We start from the raw sequence: 21,442 nt of genomic DNA, 5'->3' as shown, positions 1-21,442 counted from the left end.
ATCAAAACTGGGTGTTGCTCAGAAAATACCTTGTAACCCAATCCCAAAGACAGGACAAAGACAATTCTCAATATGGAATAGCACTTGACGAACATTACGCATAAAACTAGCATATAAAATTTGAAGTGTATTTTTATTTCCTAAAAAAAATCTGTTATTTTCCAGCAAACTGGCCTACTGACAGGAAGGTGCAGCCATGGGGAAATCAGGTTCTGCTCTCAGAGAACAAGAGACAGGATGAGAGGGAATGGCCTCAAGTTGGGCCAGGGGAGGCTCAGGTTGGATATCAGCAGGAATTTCTTCATGGAAAAGCTGGTCAGGCACTGGAAGGAGCTGCCCAGGGAGATTTGGAGTCCCCATCCCTGGAGGTGTCCAAGGAACATCTGGACATGGCATTTACTGCTCTGGGCTGGGTGACAAGGTTGGGCACAGCTGGGATGTGATGGTCTGGGAGGGCTTTTCCAACCTCAGTGATTGTGTGACCGGGGAAGCTCTCGAGGATGCTGAGCCACTTCCATCCCCTGTGCTACTGCCTTCCTCTCCCCAGTCACCTCCTGCAGCCTCCTGGAGCCATCCTTGGCTGCTCCTGGATGACTTTCTCTCCATCCTGCTGTGCTCTGAGCATCAGTAGCTGCCTGGGAGGCTGAGGAGAAGGGATAAGCTCAGGTCGAGCTCCTCCACTGCTGACAGTGGCACCACATGTGGTCCTGGGCCACATCACAGCCTTGCTATCAACATTGCACAGCCCACAAAAAGAGAGGAGTCCTGCAGGGAGCAACACAGAGCAGGAATCCAGCTCAGGGGCTCTGAATTTGAGCTCCTCTGTTTATATTGGCTGTGGAAGGGGTGTGAGGAGACGCTGTTGTCATTTAGAAGGCACATGGTCTGTGCTGGGCGATGCAGAACTCCTCAAAGGGACATGTCAGCAGCATTTTGACATCTGAAAGTGCCTGAGCACACACCAAGCTTTGCATTAAAAACTGATTGTAAAAATATTAATATTTAAACTCCCATCTAAAACTTCGAGTGTGAATATGCAGAGTGCATTCAATAGGTTATAAAACAAGTCTGTGTTGACGAGGGCTGTATTTAAAATGCCAGGTTAGCAGAGCAGGAATATTCCAGACCCATATCATTTGTCCTTTGCATTCTTGACCTTTCATATAAACCATTTTTATACTGATAGGAAGTGTGACTAAAACTTTTAATCAGCTTCCAAAGTGATTTACACCAGTTAATAATTCCTTTTAGAAACTTGTTTTAAATTTAAACAACTATTCAGTGAAGATGACATTTCCAACCTTAAATGAAACTGATTATTGAAGATTCAGTGGAAATGAGGAAAAATATTTTCAGGGCGTGAAACTTTCACTGATTTAAAAGATGGATTCCACTGCATATCCTCAATCCTGAAATACTGCAATTTCAGAATCATCTCTTTTTCTACATGTCCAACTCAGCCCCAAGGTGTGCAGCAGCTGATTTTTTTTTATTATTAATATTAACCCAAAAACCACAGTGGCATCCCAAAACCCAACACTGAGCATCTAACCTTCAACCTGTCCTTAAACAGGGAAGTCTTTGTGCTACCAGTGGAGCACTGGAGTACAGGAGCCCTGAAAAGCTGTCCAAGTGGAAAGGCACCAGGATAAATTAAGACCCAGAAATCCACTGCACTTTGGGATAAACTAGTAAGAGAAGGATTTCTTCTGCAGAAGAGCCAACCACTCAGAGTACGCATAATCCCTCCTGACTTTCACACTGGATCATTTTCCAGCCGGTGCTGGACTTGCACGTCGTGTTACAGCTGCTCCCATGAGCAATACAGCAACGGTAGCTAAGGAGGGCTGATGGCACAGGGCAAGGGGTCACATTACCCTGTGCCACCATGAGGTCACCTCTCTGGAAAGAGAGCTGGAAACCTTCCTGAGGCAGACAGCTCCCTCAGACAGAGAAGTTCATGTGCAAAACACTAAATTTCTGTTTTCTGACAACACCTCTGCAGTAACACATGAACCAGTGTCAGCAGCAAACAACGAACTTGGTTTATAACAGTTTTGCCTGGAGAAGCTGTGGCTGCCCCAGCCCTGGAAGTGTCCCAGGCCACGTTGGATGGGGCTTGGAGCAACCTGGGATGGTGGGAGGTGTCCCTGCCCTGTGGCAGAGGGTGGGAACAAAGTGATCTTTAAGGTCCCTTCTAACTCAAATTAATCTGTGTTTTTATGATGGTCTATCAATATCCATACGGAATTTTGTCTGTAATATGTCAGAACTCAAAATGTACCTCAGACATTTTTGGATGTTCCGGGCTCAGGTCAGAAGCATTTGAGACCCTGGCAGGCAGCTGGAAACAGCTGTGATTTTGGATTTGAACCATGGAACGATTTACCAACCTTGCAGGAAGAACAAGAAGTCACAAAAGTTTAGATATTATAGTAGAAGTAGTCACAAAGTAGAGGGAAGAATTTTTGAGTGCTGTACAGGGGGGTTTCTGTTTTGTACATGGGGGTCAGAGGTTTTAAGATGGAGGGATTTGGGCCTGCCCTGTCCTTCCTCTTTCTTCTTCCTTACCTCCATGTTCTTGGTGATGTTGGCACTCACAGATTGGTTTAGAGTAGAAAAGCACCATTTAATATAGGTAATAGGCATTGGGGAAAAACTGTACCCATGTAACACGTAATGTACCATATAAAAGATAGAAAAGCACCATTTAATATAGGTAATGGGCATTGGGGAAAACTGTACCCATGTAACACGTAATGTACCATATAAAAGACAGCAGCAGCCCTGGGTGGGGAGAGAAGAAGCAGTCGGGAGTCAGAGAGGATGTCAGGGTGTGTGTGTGCCTCTGCCTGAGCTGTGAGCAAACCACAGCAGCCTGAGAAGAAAATCTTTTAGATAACTTGCAATAAACTGCCATGAGACCGAACAACAGAGACTGCTGAGCCTTTCTTTGGAAGCTCGGGTTGGAGGAGAAGTTTTTCCACCACACGAAGCCACCCCGCGACCTAGGGTGGTCTTTGGCAGGAATACACCTCTCAAATCTGTCCTTACTTGTCCTTCTTTCCTTACCTATCTTCCACTAAAACTGGCATCTCCCTCACCCAAGGAATGAGCTACACAAAGAATGAAAAAGAGCCAAAATGCCCCAGCTCACAGCCCGGGGTACCCCACACAGAGTGGAGTCAATAGATTCCAAACACAGTTGTGCCTCTAAACTGCTGGTAAAATGCCAAACCTCTGCTTGGTGCTATAAGAAAACAGAGGTGAAAATTGCTTCCCTGTTCTGATCACCTCTGCCTATGACACAAGAATTTTAATATTAAAAAAGAAGGATTTGGCTGTAAAGATGGTGGAGTGCTATAAATATTAAACCAAACAAACCCTTTCTTAACATCAAATTCAGAAATGATCACTCAGAATGTAGGTGGTGTCCACGGCTGCTTGGGACCTGAGATAAAATTCACCAGATACCTTGTAAAATATACTGAGACCAAAGAAATCAAAGAATCATTTAGGCTGGAAAAAACTTGGAAGATCATTGAGTCCAGCTGTTCCCCCAGCACTGCCAGGTCCCCAAGTGCCACATCCACGCAGCTTTTAAGTCTTTTTAAAAGTGGTGGAGTCCCCCATTCCAGGGATGGGGACTCAACCACTTCCCTGGGCAGCCTGTTCCAATGCCTGACAACCTTTTTGGTTAAGAGCTTTTTTCCTAATATCAAACCCAAACCTCTGCTGGAACTTGAGACCGTTCACTTGTGTCCTACCACTTGCAAAAAATTAAGGAAGGAAAACAGCAATTTCCATGGAAGAATGTCCATAACAGGAGGAGGAAAACCAGTACTGATGACCAACTGGAAGAGATTTGGGAACACAGTGCCTACTCTTGAGAAATCTTGTTCACTTCCACATCTGAAGGAGATAAACAGGGAAGTGAGGAGCTGACATCAGGATATGAACAGGTCAGCTCCAGATCTGCCCAGTCCTACACAACCTCACTGAACTGGCAGCTCAGAGCAGCATCAGAAAGTTCTTTAACAGCTTTTCTAATATTGAATCAGAGAAAATGTGGGAAAACACCCAGATACAAAGAAAACCAATGAAATGCAACCCAAAATCTGTCTCCCACCTGTGACATCCATCCTGAAGGTCAGTTTTTGGCCAGCAGCCTCACAGGTGTACTCCCCTGCATCTTTCTTCTCCACCTGGCCCACCACCAGACGACGTGATTTGCCCTCGGACTCCACCTTGAACTTCTTGCTGGAGGTGATGAGTTTCCCATCCTTGTACCACTTCACCTCCATTTTCTCCTGGGCCACCTCGCAGCTCAGCGTGGCATTTTCTGATAGGGCAGCCTTCACCTCTTTCTTTACTTTGTCCTTGTTGATAAATGCATCTTCTGCTTCTGTGGAGTGGGAGAAGTAATTTTTAAATCACACACAAGCTGATGCTGTCCAAAGTGATCAAACCCAAATAAAAAACACGACAACTTCCACATCTCTGGTATTTTCTAATGCTCGTACAGGATGTGGACCTAAGGACAACACATCAGCCATTTCTGGGAAAAATTATCCAGTGCCTCAGGATTTCCGCTTTTTCCAATCTCCACAATAAATCCATTGCTTTGTTCCATAATGTAATGTATAAATAAATGCCAAATCTCATTTGCCACCGGGAGCCATATGGAAGCCTTGTTCATTCTAGGAGACCTGTTTTCCTACTTCTTCCAGGCTTATTTTTCCCACATATCTGGGAGACAACCTTACTTTTATCCTTATGAAGCCATAGAATGGAATGGAATGGAATGAAGTTTGTCTATCTTTTCATTAGTGGGAAATCAGAAAACACCAAGGGGCTCTGAGGGGGATCCATCCCATGGATGAAGATGTCCAGCTGTCAGCATCAGTGTGACAGTTGCTGGATGATCTCCATCCCTACTCAAATAAGTTTACGGCTGCACAGAAACCGGAGCCCAAAGTGTGGTACATTTTTCGTTATTAAGGGACATTTCTGTGATGAGAATGAACAATCTCTCACCTGTAACAACAATCCTGAAGGTCAGTTTTTGGCCAGCAGCCTCGCAGGTGTACTCCCCTGCATCCTTCTTCTCCACCTGGCCCACCACCAGACGACGCGATTTGCCCTCGGACTCCACCTTGAACTTCTTGCTGGAGGTGATGAGTTTCCCATCCTTGTACCACTTCACCTCCGTTTTCTCCTGGGCCACCTCGCAGCTCAGCGTGGCATTTTCTGATAGTGCAGCCTTCACCTCTTTCTGCACCTTCTCCTTGTTTGTAAACACAGCCTCTGTCTCTGTAAGGAAACCCAAACAGTCACAGCTTTGTGCAGTCGTTGTCTCTGGTGGTTAATCAATTTCCTCCTACTTCACTGTACATGCCCCAACAGGTAATGTCATGATGGGCCATTAGTGCCAGAAATCACCTTCTTCTCTGTCTTGCTAAGAGGTGAATAGGAATGGCAATTTGATGGGAATTCTGGGGTAATGTTAAAAACTCACAGTTTTAGGACAGATTTAAATTTAGAACTTGGAGGACCACTTGCATTGCCTGAGCCTTCCTACCTCTTCTCTCTTTTTCTCTTCCTGTGTCTCTCCAAGATTCCAGTGAATCAGAAGGGAACATCACCTGTATCCTTATGTCCATGAACCATTGCTCTTTTTTTGCCTATTTGGGATAATTCTATTGTTTTCCATCTAATCATGGAATCATGGAATGGCTTGTTGGAAGGGACCTTAAAGATGATCACAATCCAGCCCATCTGCCATGGGCAGGTTCCCCTAGACCACGCTGCTCCAAGCCCCATCCAGTGTTTAAGGGATGGGATCTAATCAGAGCTCTTCAAACACCTTCCTCTTCCTCTTTATCCATCCCTCTGCTATCCATCCCTCACAGTATTTTCCCATCAGAGTTTTTCTGCGGACACACCAGCTACTTGTGAGAGGAGAAGGAATTTCCATCCTTTCCTATGATTTATTTTTGTGGTCACAACCAGTCATGGATGCAGAACCATGCATATAAAATACTGTTATGAAAGTTGCCAAAAGAAAAAAAATCAAGTATGATGGCTGAGATCTTTCACCCCAGGGAGATTGTGAGATGATCCTCTGGATGCCAGACACTCAAAATGGAATTCTCCTTTTTACCTTTGGAATTCCTGGCATTTTCTCACCTCTGACTTTGACTTGGAATGTTGTTCTGTCATTCTTTGTCTCACAGGTGTAGCTGCCTTGGTCTTGCTGTGTCACCTTCTTGATGATGAGCTTGCGTTGTGTCCCCTGGCAGACGATTGTTGTCCTCTGGTCCTGCTTCACCTCAGTCTGATCCTTCCTCCACACCACGGCCCCACCTGCAGCTGACACCTCACACACCAGCTCCAGGCTCTCAGAAGGACTGACTGATACTTCTGGAGTCGTTTTGGGCTTGTTGACAAAAGTGACAGCTTCATCTGGAGTGGAAAAGAGAAAACAGTTTACGCCTTGGTGCAGGTTTATCTGCACAAAGTAAGGATACAGCAGTTATTGTTATTCCATTATCACACACACTTGATGCCTCTCTGACAGATGGTGCAAACCCCTCTGATCTTCAGATAATTGCTCTCAATTACAGCAAAATCCCCTTCATCTCTCCTACATCCTCCTGGATCTTTCAAATCCAACTGAGACACCCTCAAGTTGCTCACACTTCATTTACCACTCCTTGATTCCAATATCAAGCAAGCTCTGGGGGATATGTGTTGATGTCTGAGGGCAGAAACAGTTTTGAAAATACCTGGGAAGTCTCAGAAAATCAATTTAGAGGTGATGAGGAGCCTTTTCAAAATGTTTCTGAGCCCGTTCCTGCACCTCCTTGTTCATAGCACCAATCCTACTGGAGTAATTATTCTCCAAGCCAGGGCATGTATGGAATAACCTCATTGATAAAATATTCTCCAACTTCAAGTTAGCAACCTGGTCTAGTGGAAAACATCCCTGCTCAAGGCAGGGGGTTGGAAGGAGATGGTTTTTAAGGCCCTTTCCAACCGAAACCATTCCATATTTCTATGAATTTAGGAGTCAATAATCTCATCTCTTTTGGTTGAAACTGATCCTCCCAGCAGAGAACTCAGAACTGCTCACACAGCTCAGTGGAGGTTCCTGCATGGATAGCCCAGCTCAAGCCCTGCTGACAGCACAGAAAAGGGCTGTGCAAACACAGGGTATTTATCATGTAGGCAGCAACAAGTCAACATTTTTATCAATTAGGACTCGTTGCAAAGGTAAAAATCAAAGACTGCCTGTCTTTCAAGGCAATGAAGTGAGGGCAGAGAACTCGGTGTAAAATGTGACAAACCTCTTCAACACACCCTGTCCCTAAGCCAAGGAGCAATATCTGCTGGGCACATCGGGTATTTCAGAGCCTTTGCTCCATCGAGGAAGAGCAGGCTGAGGGCTGTCACTTGGAGCCAACCTCAGCTCAGTATTGCATTTCCTTCAGCAACAACTGCTGCTTTCCATCACTGAGTACCCCAAGGACAATTGCCATGCCAGGCAAGTGTTTAATTAAAATTGGCATTCATTAGGACTGACATATCCTTCAACAATTAGCTGCCCACAGGAGGAGGGTCCCTCCAGAATCCAGCTGTTCGGGGTTATTGGGGTATCTCATTACCCTCAAGGCAGACTGACTCCCTGCCCTGAGATCATCCCCTGAGTGTGCAGTGCAGCTTCTCAGCACTCTGGAAAATGTTTATGGTGACACGTGAAACAAGGAGGAAGCTGCCCTGCCTAAGGTGTCATCACCAGATTGTAACTCAGTCCTTCCTCACAAAAAAGTTTGTGGGGATAGGACATAGCATAACAACTTCAAACTGCCAGAGGGCAGGGTTAGATGGATATCAAGAATAAATCCTTTCCTGTGTGGGTGGGGAGGCCTGGCACAGGGTGCCCAGAAAAGCTGTGGCTGCCCCTGGATCCCTGGAACTGTCCAAGGTTGGATGGGACTTGGAGCAACCTGGGATAGTGAAAGGCGTCCCTGCTCATGGCAGGGGGTAGAACAGGAGGAGCTTTAAGCTCCTAACCCAAACCTTTCTGTGATTGTAGGATTCAGCAGACACCAATTTTCTTTGCCTCAGCCATGTGATAGGAGCTGCAGGTGAGAATCACCCAACCTTCCCATGGCCAGCAAAAAGTTTATACCAAGCTCAGGCAACCCTCTGTACCTGCTGCTCAGACAAAACCACGACCAGTATGTCAGAATCTGTGGCTATTGATGATTCTGAGATTGTAGAAAGTCTCTGTCTTTCTGCCCCACTGCCAAAGAAGAAGCCATAATTCCTCTGTGCTGTTTCAAGGTTGTTTATTCTGTTTATCTCTAACATGTTCTGCTGCCCTGCCGCAGCTCTGTCCTGCAGGGCAGCGTGTGGGGCTCTGCCCTCAGTGGGATGTTACAAACATTAAATACCACAAACTACCTGTGCTGGATTTACAATAACGTGCCAATATCTGTCACCTACGTTGGACAGTGTGTCCCCAGCCTAAACCAACAGAAAAATGCCAACAGCACAGTGAAACATGGAGGGCATGAAGAAGGAGAGAAAGGACAAGGCACACCCAATTTCCTCCATCCTGTCCCTTTTGGACCCCTAATCTAGAATCCTAAAATTTTACTTTTGCACCCATGCCACACTTAATTATTACTGATATCAAACACTCAGAGCTTGTAATTCACCCTGTAAGATTGAAAACTCTTTTCCATGGACAGAGATTACAGACAGTGTCTCTGGGGGCTCTGTCCAGGGGGGTTCCTGACTCCTGCCAGGGTCCCAGACCTGCCAGGGCAGCCAGAGGGAAGCCCTGGATTCCCACACCAGAACACTTCTAAAAGACATCTTTGCTCTAATCAGACAGTATAAATCAGATTGCACAAATTGCCTTTTGAGGGGTCAGTTTGGGCAGAGCCTGCTTGGCTCTTTCAGACCAGTTTTTCAGTGGGTAAAATCAGGGGCTGGGAATTGCACTCCAAGAGAAATTTCATGATGTTGCATTCTCAGAAGAGAACAGAAGGTGAGATGCAGAGAGAATACCTGAGCAAGCACCAGCTGGAAGCTCTCCCTCCAGCTCACTAAATCCTGCAGCAATCCCTCCAGACAAGTGCTGTCCAAAATTAATCAGCTTTGCTGAGTCTTTAGTTAGCTCATGGACAGCATCACAGTAACCTGGATATTCTATTGCAGGTCACAAGTGCTCAGTTGTGATTTCTCTTGAATTGCATTGTACTGCAGACATGCCTGGAGAAACTTCCAGGAGAGTTTCAATCTTAAATTTAGGAACAGGTTAAAAATTAAGTTCCAGGCACAAGCCAGAAAACGCCATTTAGAAGAGAAGTTCCCACAAACATGCGGCTCGAATCTGTTGAATTTCACAGATATTGAATTTCACAGATGAATTCTTGTGTCATTTTACACTCTGGCTCCATCCTGGGCTGGAATGCAGTGGTGACAAGCATTTCTCTTCTGGGTTTGACCTGACAACCACGTGCTTTGTGTGATGGGCACGTGACACGGACTAAGAGTCGCTTACAGCACCACAGGGAGTGATCCCCGAGATCACAGTGTCCTCTGGCAATAGCAGGAGGTGTCTAACTCTCAAAATCAGGAATTCAACTTGTCAAAGGAGGGCACAAGGCTCTCACAGCAAGGCTCTGAGCCCCTGACCGATGTGGCCCTAAGATGATGCACTGAGCTCAAAGAATAGAGGCCAGATGTGGCTGCCAGCTGTTCAGCCAGGACCGTGTTTGGGTTGTGCTCCTGCCCTAGAAAAAGCTTGAGCTGCCTCAAATAAATCACAGCATGGTTATATTATATGCCCATACTCTGGGTTTGCACCAGGATCACAACAAGGGTCAGAATCTCAGAGCAAGGGTCAGAACCTCTCGAAGTGTTGTGCGACCTTGGCCCAAAAATCTGTCAATTTGTAAGGCAGGACAAGTCTAAAGAACAAAATCCTGCGTTTCTCACACAGAATCTGATCCCATACTCGCAGTACAAACTTACCTGAGACTTTTAAATCAAAAGTAAGGGTATCATCCCCGATTTTGCAGGTGTAAGTTCCTTCATCTTCTTTTGTCACAGCTGAAGCCACGAGCTTGTGCAGTTTTCCTTTGTCTTCCATGGTGAATTTCTTGCTGGCTGTGATCTCCTTCCCATCTTTGTACCACTTCACCATGATGTTGGCCTCGGAGGTCTCAGACACAAACTCAGCCCGTTTTCCAGCGATGGCCTTGACAACTCCTCCACTTTTCTCTTTGTTTACAAAGTTTGCAAGTGCTGAAACAAAACCAGGACACAGCTCTGGTAAAGAATTCTGTGCACAGCAATAAAAATGTACATTGGCATCTACATTAGGTATTCGTTTATCATAAGACAAAATCTGTTTGTTTAATTATGGATCTAATTACTAGAGTCCAAAGCAGAAGCAGACAATTTTCCAACTATATTCCTGATTACTCCGTGTCCAAAAAGCAGAGCACACAGATGGCACAGGTGGCTGAGTCAAGGAGAAGAAGCTCCAGGAAACAGAGCTTTAATATGATATTTTAACGAGAGGTGAGGAAAGAAATAAACTGGAGGTAAAGCCAGGAAGGTTATTCAGTCATTATATTGTAACCACCTGACAAATAAATTGACTCCAGAAGAGGTTAGAAAATAACCTAGATAAATTAAATTACATAAAATGAATAATCTATATGGATATCTCATAGGACCAAAATTAAAAGAAATTTATTCCTGGAAATTAACTGGAGCATAGAAAATAAACAATAAATCTGACATAATATTAACATGGAGTGAAATAATTGAGTCAGCAATTGCCTCAAAGCAAAAGATTAAAACCCACACCAATATCCAAGCTGAAACCGGGATGGGATGGGATGGGATGGGAAGGGGAAGGGGAAGGGGAAGGGGAAGGGGAAGGGGAAGGGGAAGGGGAAGGGGAAGGGGAAGGGGAAGGGGAAGGGGAAGGGGAAGGGGAAGGGGAAGGGGAAGGGGAAGGGGAAGGGGAAGGGGAAGGGGAAGGGGAAGGGGAAGGGGAAGGGGAAGGGGAAGGGGAAGGGGAAGGGGAAGGGGAAGGGAAGGGCACTGCTAAGACATTCTTTCCCCAAGCACTAGTGAAACTCAGTTCACAGCTTCAAGGTTGTGGGAGGAAGAAGAGGGAGATGAGTTCATTCATTCACCTTTCCCTTCCTCAGAAAACCAGAGTGAAAAGTACCAGCAGAGCAGCCTGAAGGAGACATCTCAGATGTCCCTTGTCACCACGGGAGGTCATGTGTCAGAGGGTGCCTGGCACGTGGAGCTCAGGGCAGTGCAGGGACTGCAGTGACAAATGGCAAGTGCATTTCTGGCTGGTTTGGGCAGGAGGCCCAGGCAGTGACACAGTGGCCGTGGCTCAGCACAGTGGCCCCTCAACAGCCACATGATGCCCACGTGCCATTTACAGCTGACCTGCTCTTCAAATCATTCTCAGCTCCCTGTGGCTGATAAAAAGTGTTGATAATGGAAGGTAAAATGTTGATACAGCATTTTTGAGGCCCATCCCACAAGGATGAGAGGTACCAAAGGTGATTCACCAGGAATCTAGCTGTAAACAGCAGACTTTAAAGCACAGCTTGCCAACACAGGTTTTAAATTAATGACATTGATCACTCATTTGATAGGCACACCACCGTGAAAACCACATGGAAACATCCACCAAGTAATTCAAGTAAATGTGGGTAGAACTGTCAGCATGAAAAATGATGCTAAAGAGGCAGAGAAAGAAAGGGGAAAAAAAATCAAAATCAAGAGCAGGTGCCAGTTGTAGACAGAAATTCATCTCGATATAGATTTAGTCACATTTTGATTTCTTTTTCAGCTCTCTCAAGTTTGCTCTTTGAAATGACTAAACAAGTTGTCAAATGAGAAAAAAACCCACTATATTCTCAGGCTTTGCTGTTTCTACAGAGACCAAGGAGGCCGAGGTGCCAGCAGAACATGAGGATGAAATACTCAGACTTCTTCCGTGCAGGAACTGGGATCATGCCTGGGAGGCTGTGCTGTGGGACAAAACATGGAACTCAAATGGCTTTAGAGAGTGAACTTGTCAGTTCAAAGAAAAATGGGTTCTAAAATCCCCCCAGTATTGTTGGAAATGATACAAAGTTTAAAAATTTTTATAACTTCAGTCAGGGGTTTTGTTCACCTTTGCCCAGGGGGAAAGGAATTGAAGTTTCTTTTCAAAGGATTGTATCACCACTCGAGGCCTGATGAGTTTAACACCTCAACAGACTGGAGGTAGCACAGGAGATATAAAAAAGATAACAACTATTAAGGACCATTAATGAACATCAACTCCAGATATCACCCCGGCATGGTTGGAGACACCTGGTCTCAGAAAAGATCAATAAGAGAATGAAGAATAAGAACCTAATTAGCATTGAAGGCAAAGGGATCAATAACCAATAGAAAACCATATACTAAGAGCTGCAGAATTTGGGATCAATGAACATTAAACCAATTAATTTATCTGGGTTTTGACTGCATAAGTAAGTGAAAAATCTAGTAAACATCATGTGTGATGGCATGATTTCTTCTGCATGACCTGGGCAATGTGTGGATGAAATTATTTCTGTTGCACATCCTGGCCAGAAATAAAGTGATGCCTTGATTCTCTAGCAGTAAAAAATGTCGTTGGCGGGTTTTTGTTTTTCCCTCACTTTCGGTGACAGTCTGACAACAGGCTGGACTGGCCTGGAGTAAGACTTTGTGCTCTGAATCTCAGCAGACATCTGATGATCCATGTGAGGAACAGTCTGGGGGTTTTCAGCAAAACCTGATCCCCTTCAAGGCAGAGACAGCTTTGCTCCAGTTCATAAAATCTTGCACAGATGGGAAGGTTAGCAAGAAGGAGGCTTAATGCTGTTGGTTTCAAGGTAAAGGTAGAGACTGCCATGAAAGTAAGAGCAGCCAAAAATATAGGGCAGCCGTAAAACTGTGTTGGTTCAAGAAATATCAAAATAAAGTGACACCTTGCTGGTTTTCTACACATCTGAACACCTTGTAAACAGGAAGGAGTTAAACCATCCAGTGTGCCCTGGGAAGGTCTTTTATCTACCACAGTATTGACAGAAAGGAACAAAAAAATCCTCAAACAAATAATAAAAAAACCAAAACCAAATCCCACAATGCCAAGATGATTTTGTACAATCAGAAGTGAAGTTTCTCTTCTGATGTCACACAGCAAGTGTGGGACAGACATGAGATCCTGGGTCATGTCCTGCCCCTGGGGCTGGATTTCTTCATCTCCAGAGCACTTTTCCCTACCCACCAAGTTACACTAAATTCCATGAAATATCAAGATGCCAATTGGAGCGAAAGCACAGCTCTTAGCACCTGGCCAGTTGCTGAATTTGCTCCCCAGGTCTGCTGTGGGACCACTTTATCAAGGCTGGATGTTGATGGGCAATTGCCAGACTCCCTCTGGAGCCTCCCTTTGTGTGCTTTGATGGCTCCACTGGTTTAGGGAAGTAAAATCATCAGTGCAGAGCAGCCCAGGCAGTCACTCACCTTTCACTGAGAGCTGATAAAGCATTTTATCCCCATCACAGACACACTCATAGACACCAGCATCCTCCTCAGCAGTGCTGCGGATTTTCAGGATGTGCCTCTTCCCCACAGTTTGGAACTCATATTTTTCACTGGCCTTGAGCTCCTTCCCATCTTTCATCCACTTCACAGTGGCCTCCGTGTCTGAAAGCTCAGCCTGGAGTTTGGCTTCCTCCCGCAGCCGAGCTGAGACTTTTTCTATGTCTTTGGTCTTGTTGGTGAATCTCACTGCAGCTCCTGCCAGGACAAGAGGCTTCGTTATTTTGAGTTATATCATGATAACTGATCCCTGATACAGGCCTGCTGGAGACTGTGAGATCTCTGAAGGTATTAGATCCTGTTCCTGCCCTCACCCACTTCTGGAATCCTGCCTGCTGAGAATTTTGGGCTTTCTGTGCTGCCAGGCACTGACCCCCAGGAGAACACTGCATTGACCTGAGGCCGTGGAAAAGCTTCCAAAATGGAATGTCAGAACTGTGGGTGTGGAGTTTGAATATAAATGTGTGATATCACAGAGTGGGAAACTCAGAGTTTAAGGGTCTGGAATACAGGAATAGATAAAAAGCAAGATGGAGGTTTTAGGGTGGAGGCTGCTCCTTCTTCCCCTTCTTCTCTAGGGTTCGGGTGGTTTTGTGTAATTAGATAAAAAAGTCCCCATTTCAGGCATGGGTGGTTGGTTATTGGGTTAAAAGTAAAAATAATTCAGGTGTCATTTCTTAATTGGACAGTTTATCCTTAAAAGGCCTTGTAGAGAGAGATGGGCTCCATTTTTAGTTTGTTAGAGAAAAGTACTGTGGAACTCAGTGTTTGTGAGACTGTTTGTAACAACACTCATGTCAATACTGTGCATTCTTTCCCAATTCTTTCCCAATTTTTTTCCCATGTCTTTGCTAAATTCAGAAAACCTGATTTGTTTTTATTGCCAGAGTCACTAAGGAAAAAAAAAAAAACAAAACTACATTTTTCCTACTGATAAATAACATTCTAAACATGCTTTTGCAGAGATCTCCCAAGCCAAACACATCCTTCCAGAATAAAGGATTCATTATGAATTCATTGTGTTTTGCCTTGCAATGTGGTAGGTACAGATATTACAGTCATTTCATAGAGGAAACTTTGATCTTAATTCAAGTTCCAGCATATTAACTGGTATATCCCTACACATGGTGGACTAAAAAACCTACAGGAAAAGCTTTGTCGGTAATGAATGCTCTTTTACTTTTGAAAGATTATTACAGTCAAAGAGAGTGGTCAAAGCTAGAGCTGAAATTACAACTTTAAGGTGAATTAGTTGCAGATTTGGTGACAGAATCCACTGAGAGATGGTTGCAAATGATATAAATTTGACAGAAATTTGTGAGCTGATGTGAAGCAATCTAGTTCAGAAACCACCAGCTGTCCAGATCAACTCACTCTGAGCTGTGAGGTCATTCCCAGGACACACATTAATCATATGTCACAATTTCAGGAGCTTCCCACAGACCAAGGAAAGCCTCCACCCCCAGTTTTAATCCTCAAGTTCCAGCAACCACCCCCTGACTGGGAGAAGAATGGACAGCAAGGACAATAAATACCTCTCACTCTCATCTTGGTGCTGGTCTCAACATCATTGGCAACAAATTTCACTTCTGCCCCATCGTCTTTCCTGGTGACATTTTTTATGACCAGGCTGTGAGTGGTTTGGGTTCTGTTAATGATGTAGGTCTCACTTTCCTGTAAGGCTTTTCTATTCAGGTACCAAGTGCCAGAACATGTCTTGGTCAGATCAACAGTGAACAGGGCATCCCCTCCAGGTGCAACTTCAGCTGTTGTCAGGGGGTTCTTCACAGCCAGGACGGGTTCTAGGGAAGAAGAACACACACCTCTGTCATGCTGGAGGATAACTCATCTTAGGAACCAAATTGTCAGGATAAACAAGACATGAGAATAAATTAATGCAGCCTGACACAATTCTCCTGCGCTGAAGGAAATGCATGGTTGGGCTAAAGGGTTTGTTTCCTTCAGCTGCAGGTAACTGACCTCTGGAGTCCTGTTTTTGCAGGTCTAGAAAAGCACATGTATTCTACTGATTTTTTTTTTTAATCCTTAAAATGTATAAAGGCGTAGGCCAGAAACACCTAAGTCCCCTAAAGTCTGTTGTTTATTGAACAGCCAATATTATTCTTAGATTTCAGAAGGAGGGACTTCTAGATATCCCTACAAGTCAGTTCTTGATATTCTAGGACAATACAGGCATGTTCAGCAAGGGACAAGGATGACACAATCATAAGACACAGTATGATCAAAGTTTGTGTGGGTCTTCAATATCTGTACAGGTATTTTCTAGTGCAGTGAATCAAAGGAAGAAGAAATCCTATTGCACCAAATAATTCTGTGGGCACATCAGCACCCTAGAAATAAACCAAAACCCTTGGATTCTCCAAGAAAATCTTTATTCTAAGAGAGACTGGCTAGAACTTGGTTTTCTTGATGGTATGATCACCCATAAATATTCTGTAGGTGCAAGACTGATCTCTCATGTCTGTATATTGAAAATTGTACTATAAGGCCATCTCAATTTTTTCTTTGCATTGCAGGTGCAGAAGAAATAATTACAGGTTTAAGGTCCACAGCAGGGAGCTCTGCCTCCCCCACAGCCTGATGTGGGATACTGGAACATAAACACACCCACAGCTCCACCACAGAAACCCAACCACCCTCAGTGGGGTGGTTTTGGACTTTTTCCTTCCTCCCTTTGGTGAGAATCAGAGGTTGGCATGAAGCAGGAGAACCAGCAGTGACAGCAAAGAGGATTTGCTGGGCTATGGCTCCATCCTCCAAGTCACGGGAAATGTTTTCAAAGCACCCAGCTGTCCGACCACCCCATTGTGTGCCGGTTTCGTGCTCACCGAGGTGCAAGCTCCCAGGGAATTCCATGTAGGGGCTCTGTCCATAGGCATTGACAGCAGACACTCTGAACTGGTAGTCAGCCTCTTCTGCCAGGTTGCTCACCGTGAGCTCGGGGCTGGGGACGTGGGACTCGTGGCACCTCACCCAGGTGAAGCCGGTGAGTTTCTTGCGCTCCACGATGTATCCGTCCACTGGAATGGGTCTCTCCATCCTTGGAGGGGACCATGCCAGTGTCACTGAGGTTTCTGTTTTATTTTTCACCACAGGGTCAGCTGGGGGTTGGGTGGGAGGTTTTTTGGGAGCTGAGCAAGGGAAAGAAACAAAACAAAACAGAGCAGTAAGTTACATCAGAGGGGAAAAGGCAAAATAGCTCATGCTGGGCTAAAAGTTCATCTTGCTTAATAAACCTCCGTAAAATGCTGACGTGAGTGAGGCTGTTTTACATAAAGATCACAGAATCATTATCATCCCAGATCAAGTCCAAACTTTGATGTCCAATGCTTGTATTGCACAGCTAAACCTATGTGATTTCTACACACAATGTTAAAACTGTCAACACAATAAGAGGGTCCTAACAAACACTTTGTAGGTTTAAACTTCACTGCTGGATACAGACCCACTTTTCTGCCCTTCACAGCTCCTGGGCAAAGCAGACTAACACTCAGCTTCTTATTTTCACTCAGAAAATGGGTAAAACCATCAACAAAGATTGTTCAAATCTTTAAGAGTTATGGAGAGCCTGGCTTGTTACACAGGCTTGGATGTTCCCTGCAGCCTCTTTTATCTGGGTATCTGTCCTGCTCCTGAATTTTATGCTACCCTCACTCAGAAGCTGTAACTTTGTCTCTCAAGAGTGACATTGTTAGGGATCTTTGTTTTAGTAATTTATACAGAACCAGTTTTTGAGACTGAGGAATTAACTTCAAAAGAAAATGACAAAGATCTGTCCCCACCATGAGAACCTACTATTGAGGAGATATGGCTATTTTATGGTACCTGAGGCTACAAACATATTCCTGCAGATATTTGCATAATGAGTATTTATTTTCTCTCTTTCATTCCTTTTGAACCCTTTAGAGAAGGCTCAAGTCCCATCAGGATTATTCACTATGTGCTGTCACTTATATGGTCAAGAGGAATTACCCGATGTGCTCTAGTTACACCTCTACTGACATGGCACAGGATTAATTTCATTTAATTTTGGCTATCTGAAAGGTGCCTGGGTTAAGTCAGTCAACCAGACTCCAGCTGGGATCCCATGAACAGCACACTCAGGAGCAATTAACCCAGCTTAAATAAGGTGGGGGAGGTGGGTGAAACAATCACACAGAGGACATACTCAAGAATTCCTGACTGTAGATGGAGTCTGTTGATGAGCCTAAACTAAAAACTGAGCTCTGAGACAACTGATCTCCTTTCTGCCTCAGTTTCCTCATCTTTAAAATAGGCATGGTAACAAGATGACAAATAATACATAAGCATTGCCTGTAGATTATAAAATATATCAGAACAGCCACCACCGATCTCACCCAGCTAATTGAAAAAGATGTGGGCATAGTACACAGGATTCTCCAAGCAGTAAATCTGATATGCACAAAGTGTAAAAATAGGAAATTTCAAGGCGATACGCTTTTCCTTCCTTACAGAAATAGACACAGAAGTGGTTTGGGGTGCACAGTTACCAGCCTGTCAGTAACTGCTGGTCACAGATAGATGTCAAAGGTCTCATTAGGGTAACATTAAGCTGAATGCTAAGCCTGGAACAAGATCTCTTGACCTTGCCATAAGAAATTGTAATGCAATGTTTTCTTCAGCATTAGCTGTTTGTGGGAAGGCAGTTTCTTATAATTTCTATTCCTTGACTCAACACTTCCTTCATAATTTAAACAGCAGAGTCTGAAATCAAGCTGAGCTTTATAATTTCATTATATAGGTGCTTGTTTGGATGTTACAGCTTTACAAATACCTTAGAAACTGTCACAAAGTCAGAGGTGACACTTTCCTCATTTTAATTCAATGGCTTCAGAATGCCTGAACCAAGTTTAGATAACACAGCAGTTACATATCTGTTAAATAAAAGATTCCTTTTTGTCACTGACCGATTACAGTGGTGGGAGAAAAGAAGAATTATTCTTCCCAAATTGTGACTGGAGTGAGTGATTTGTTTATATATGAACCAGAATTGCAACAGAGCCAGAAATCATATGTATTTTTGTTTTAAATAAAGCAGATTTTGCCTGGGAAATGCAGTGTCATCAAAATAATGCCAAACAAAATTAGGCAACTTCACCAAAATTTCATTTCAGGTCCAATCTTGACCATGTTGCACCTGCTGCTACTGTTCTGCCAAGTAGGAAAAGTTTGTGCCATGCTCTTTCCCTAGCACTGCTTTTACCCAGAGAAACCATGGATGCTCCACCCCTGGAAGTGTTCAAGACCAAGCTGGACAAGGCTCTGACAAACTTGGTCTGATGGAAGGTGTCCCTGCCCATGGCACAGGGTGGAATGAGGTGATCCCATCCAACCCAATCCATTCCATGAGTCTACAGACATTCTCTCAGTTTGGATCCCTCCAAACATCTCACAACACTCACAGTCAGGCTGTTGGCTTTTTGTGGCAGACATCCAACCTTCAGCTGTTTTTGGACACCAAAATTATCACGGTGGCACTCGAAACAACAATGCTGCCATGGGAAGACACAACACCAAGGCCAAACAAAAGAGAAGCTTACTGGTCACAGTGAACTGGGTGGAAGTCCTGCTTTCATCGGCCAGGAAGGCGATCTCACCAGCATCTTCCATCTTGCACTCCCGGATGGTCATGGTGTGCTGTTTGCCAGAGCGTGTGATGGAAATTCGGTCGCTGGGTTTCACTTCTTCTCTGTTCTTCAGCCACCTGATGTTCTGGCAGTCGTTGTCCAGCTCCACGCAGAAGGTGGCTGTGTCATTGATGAAGACGGCAGTTTTCCGTGGGAGCTTTTTAATGATGTTCCCTTCAGGTAACAAAATAATCATAGTCAGCAAATGGCAGATATTAAAAGCTTTGGCAACACTGGACTGTCCAGACTGAAACAGGACTAGCCCACACTCAATCAAAATATTATAGACCCCATGCAGACACTTGAAAAATAAATTCCAAGGCTCTGAGTCACACAGAACAAATGATCGCAAGGACTCATTTTGGCCTTCAAAGAGAGAAAAGCAAATCTTTTTTGAACTGCAGTCACTCAGGTTTCTTGTCTACCAAGCAGAGCCAGTTGCTGGGTAAACACAAAATATATATGGCCTTGCAAGAGAACAGATTTGACAGCTTTCATTGTCCACATATGCTGGGAATTCAAATTAAAACTTTGCTGAAGTAGGTCAGTCTTAAGCCAGACAGGTCTCTCCTCTGCCTTTAGGATTTCACCTCTAGCAAAGTCACATAACCAACATGGCAGACACAGAAGTTACCTGAATTAATGAGAAAGACACTGAAAATCTCAGATTTTTTTCTGAGTATCAACCCAGAAATTCACACTGAATGAATTTATGTCCTTCCTAAGTGACTGTGTGCATCATCACTTACTAGGACAATCTCAAAGCTATAAGATGTGACTATTCCCAGAAAAGATTGGAAAAACCATAAGGAGACCACCCCAAATGACCAACACTGACTGTCTCCAGCTCTAGAGCAGCCCCTGAGAGGCTGGCCCAGGCAGATCACCCAGAGCTGTTTAATGAACAGCAATGTGAACTCCCTCATAGAGTAACAGGCCAGGCACAGGTTTCACCACAGGATTCAAGACCTGATTCTCTGCTTATCCTCCTCCTGGCCTCTCTGCCCTCAGCACTGTCCTCATCCCACAGCTCTTTACCTCTGGCCAAGCTCTCACATTGCTCCAACCCCACCTGGCTCTCTCCAATCCCCTCCCAGAGCAGGCACAAGGCTCCCCCAGGGAGGTTCTGCCTCCTTTCCCTCCAGAAAGCTCCACCTGGCTCAGTCACTCTCTTTTGGATGGAACATACCATTATAGCACAAACAAGTGAAAAAAATACCAGCTGTCCTACTGGGAGCAAACACACAGGGGTGGGCTGGTCCAGACCTAACGGAAGGTGCAACAAAAATATGTCAGTCTGAACTCTCCCATGTCTCTGGGTGAAATTTTCCCTTCTGCATCCAACTCTGTGCACTCCCAGCTTTTTACTGGTGGTGCAAAAAGGAGTTTGCATGAGGATGCACAGCACCCAGCTGTCACATAGCAAATTATATATAAGAACTCTTTCTGGTTTCACTGGGAGGATACTCAGGCTTCAAATGTGTCAGGACAATATTAATGCTGTAGTTGTGGCAGCCTCCAGTGCCTGCAGCTCTGGGGTTTTTATCTACTCACTGAGAGACACCCACACCATGCCCAACTACACCTACTCCCACTTCAGTCTGAACCACCAGACTCAGACACTTGGACATGGCCATCCACACTTTGTGCTTTCCTTGTCCCCTCCCCAAACTCCAGAGAACAGCTCCAGCTCCCAGGGATCTGGAGGATAGATGTATTTTCCAATCTAAACGCTGCTGGTGTTGGCTGCAACCTGCACCACACACCTGTCCACAAACCACAGCTGCTAAACCCCTTTCCATTGTGGTCAGCCCCACTACCAGACAAAAGTCACCACTCTGTTCACTGGACACCAGACAAGATGGGTGTGACACTGCCAGGGGACACATCTGATCCTTGGGGTCATGTTAAGGTGATGCCTTAGGATTTAGATTTTATATTTTTCACATCCTGTACTGCTTTTATGTATAGCTCTAAAACTCCACAGCCTGTCAGCTGCTGTTCTCCCGTTTTATTCAGAAAAAAACAATTCCTCCCTAGGCCTGAAACTCAAGGACTGTTCCAGGGCCTGAGAGATGTAAACAACAGTGAATCCCCCT

General features: G+C 44.7%; 1 protein-coding gene across 1 annotated transcript in view; it reads right to left on the bottom strand.

Moving 5' to 3' along the window:
* Window positions 1–21,442, bottom strand: part of OBSCN (obscurin, cytoskeletal calmodulin and titin-interacting RhoGEF) — a 181,499-nt gene that overhangs the window by 142,940 nt on the left and 17,117 nt on the right. Inside the window, exons 4-11 of the mRNA XM_072925248.1 lie at window positions 19,257–19,517; window positions 16,524–16,826; window positions 15,210–15,476; window positions 13,597–13,872; window positions 10,051–10,323; window positions 6,190–6,465; window positions 5,038–5,313; window positions 4,130–4,405 (exon numbers count right to left, since the gene is read on the bottom strand). Coding sequence (XP_072781349.1) covers window positions 4,130–4,405; window positions 5,038–5,313; window positions 6,190–6,465; window positions 10,051–10,323; window positions 13,597–13,872; window positions 15,210–15,476; window positions 16,524–16,826; window positions 19,257–19,517 — 2,208 coding nt within the window. The remainder of the gene's footprint in view (window positions 1–4,129; window positions 4,406–5,037; window positions 5,314–6,189; window positions 6,466–10,050; window positions 10,324–13,596; window positions 13,873–15,209; window positions 15,477–16,523; window positions 16,827–19,256; window positions 19,518–21,442) is intronic.

Source organism: Taeniopygia guttata, chromosome 2 (genome assembly GCF_048771995.1).
Source record: "Taeniopygia guttata chromosome 2, bTaeGut7.mat, whole genome shotgun sequence".
Lineage (NCBI taxonomy): Eukaryota > Metazoa > Chordata > Aves > Passeriformes > Estrildidae > Taeniopygia > Taeniopygia guttata.
Note: the sequence above shows the minus strand (reverse complement) of the source record. Positions and strands in the feature narration are given on the sequence as shown.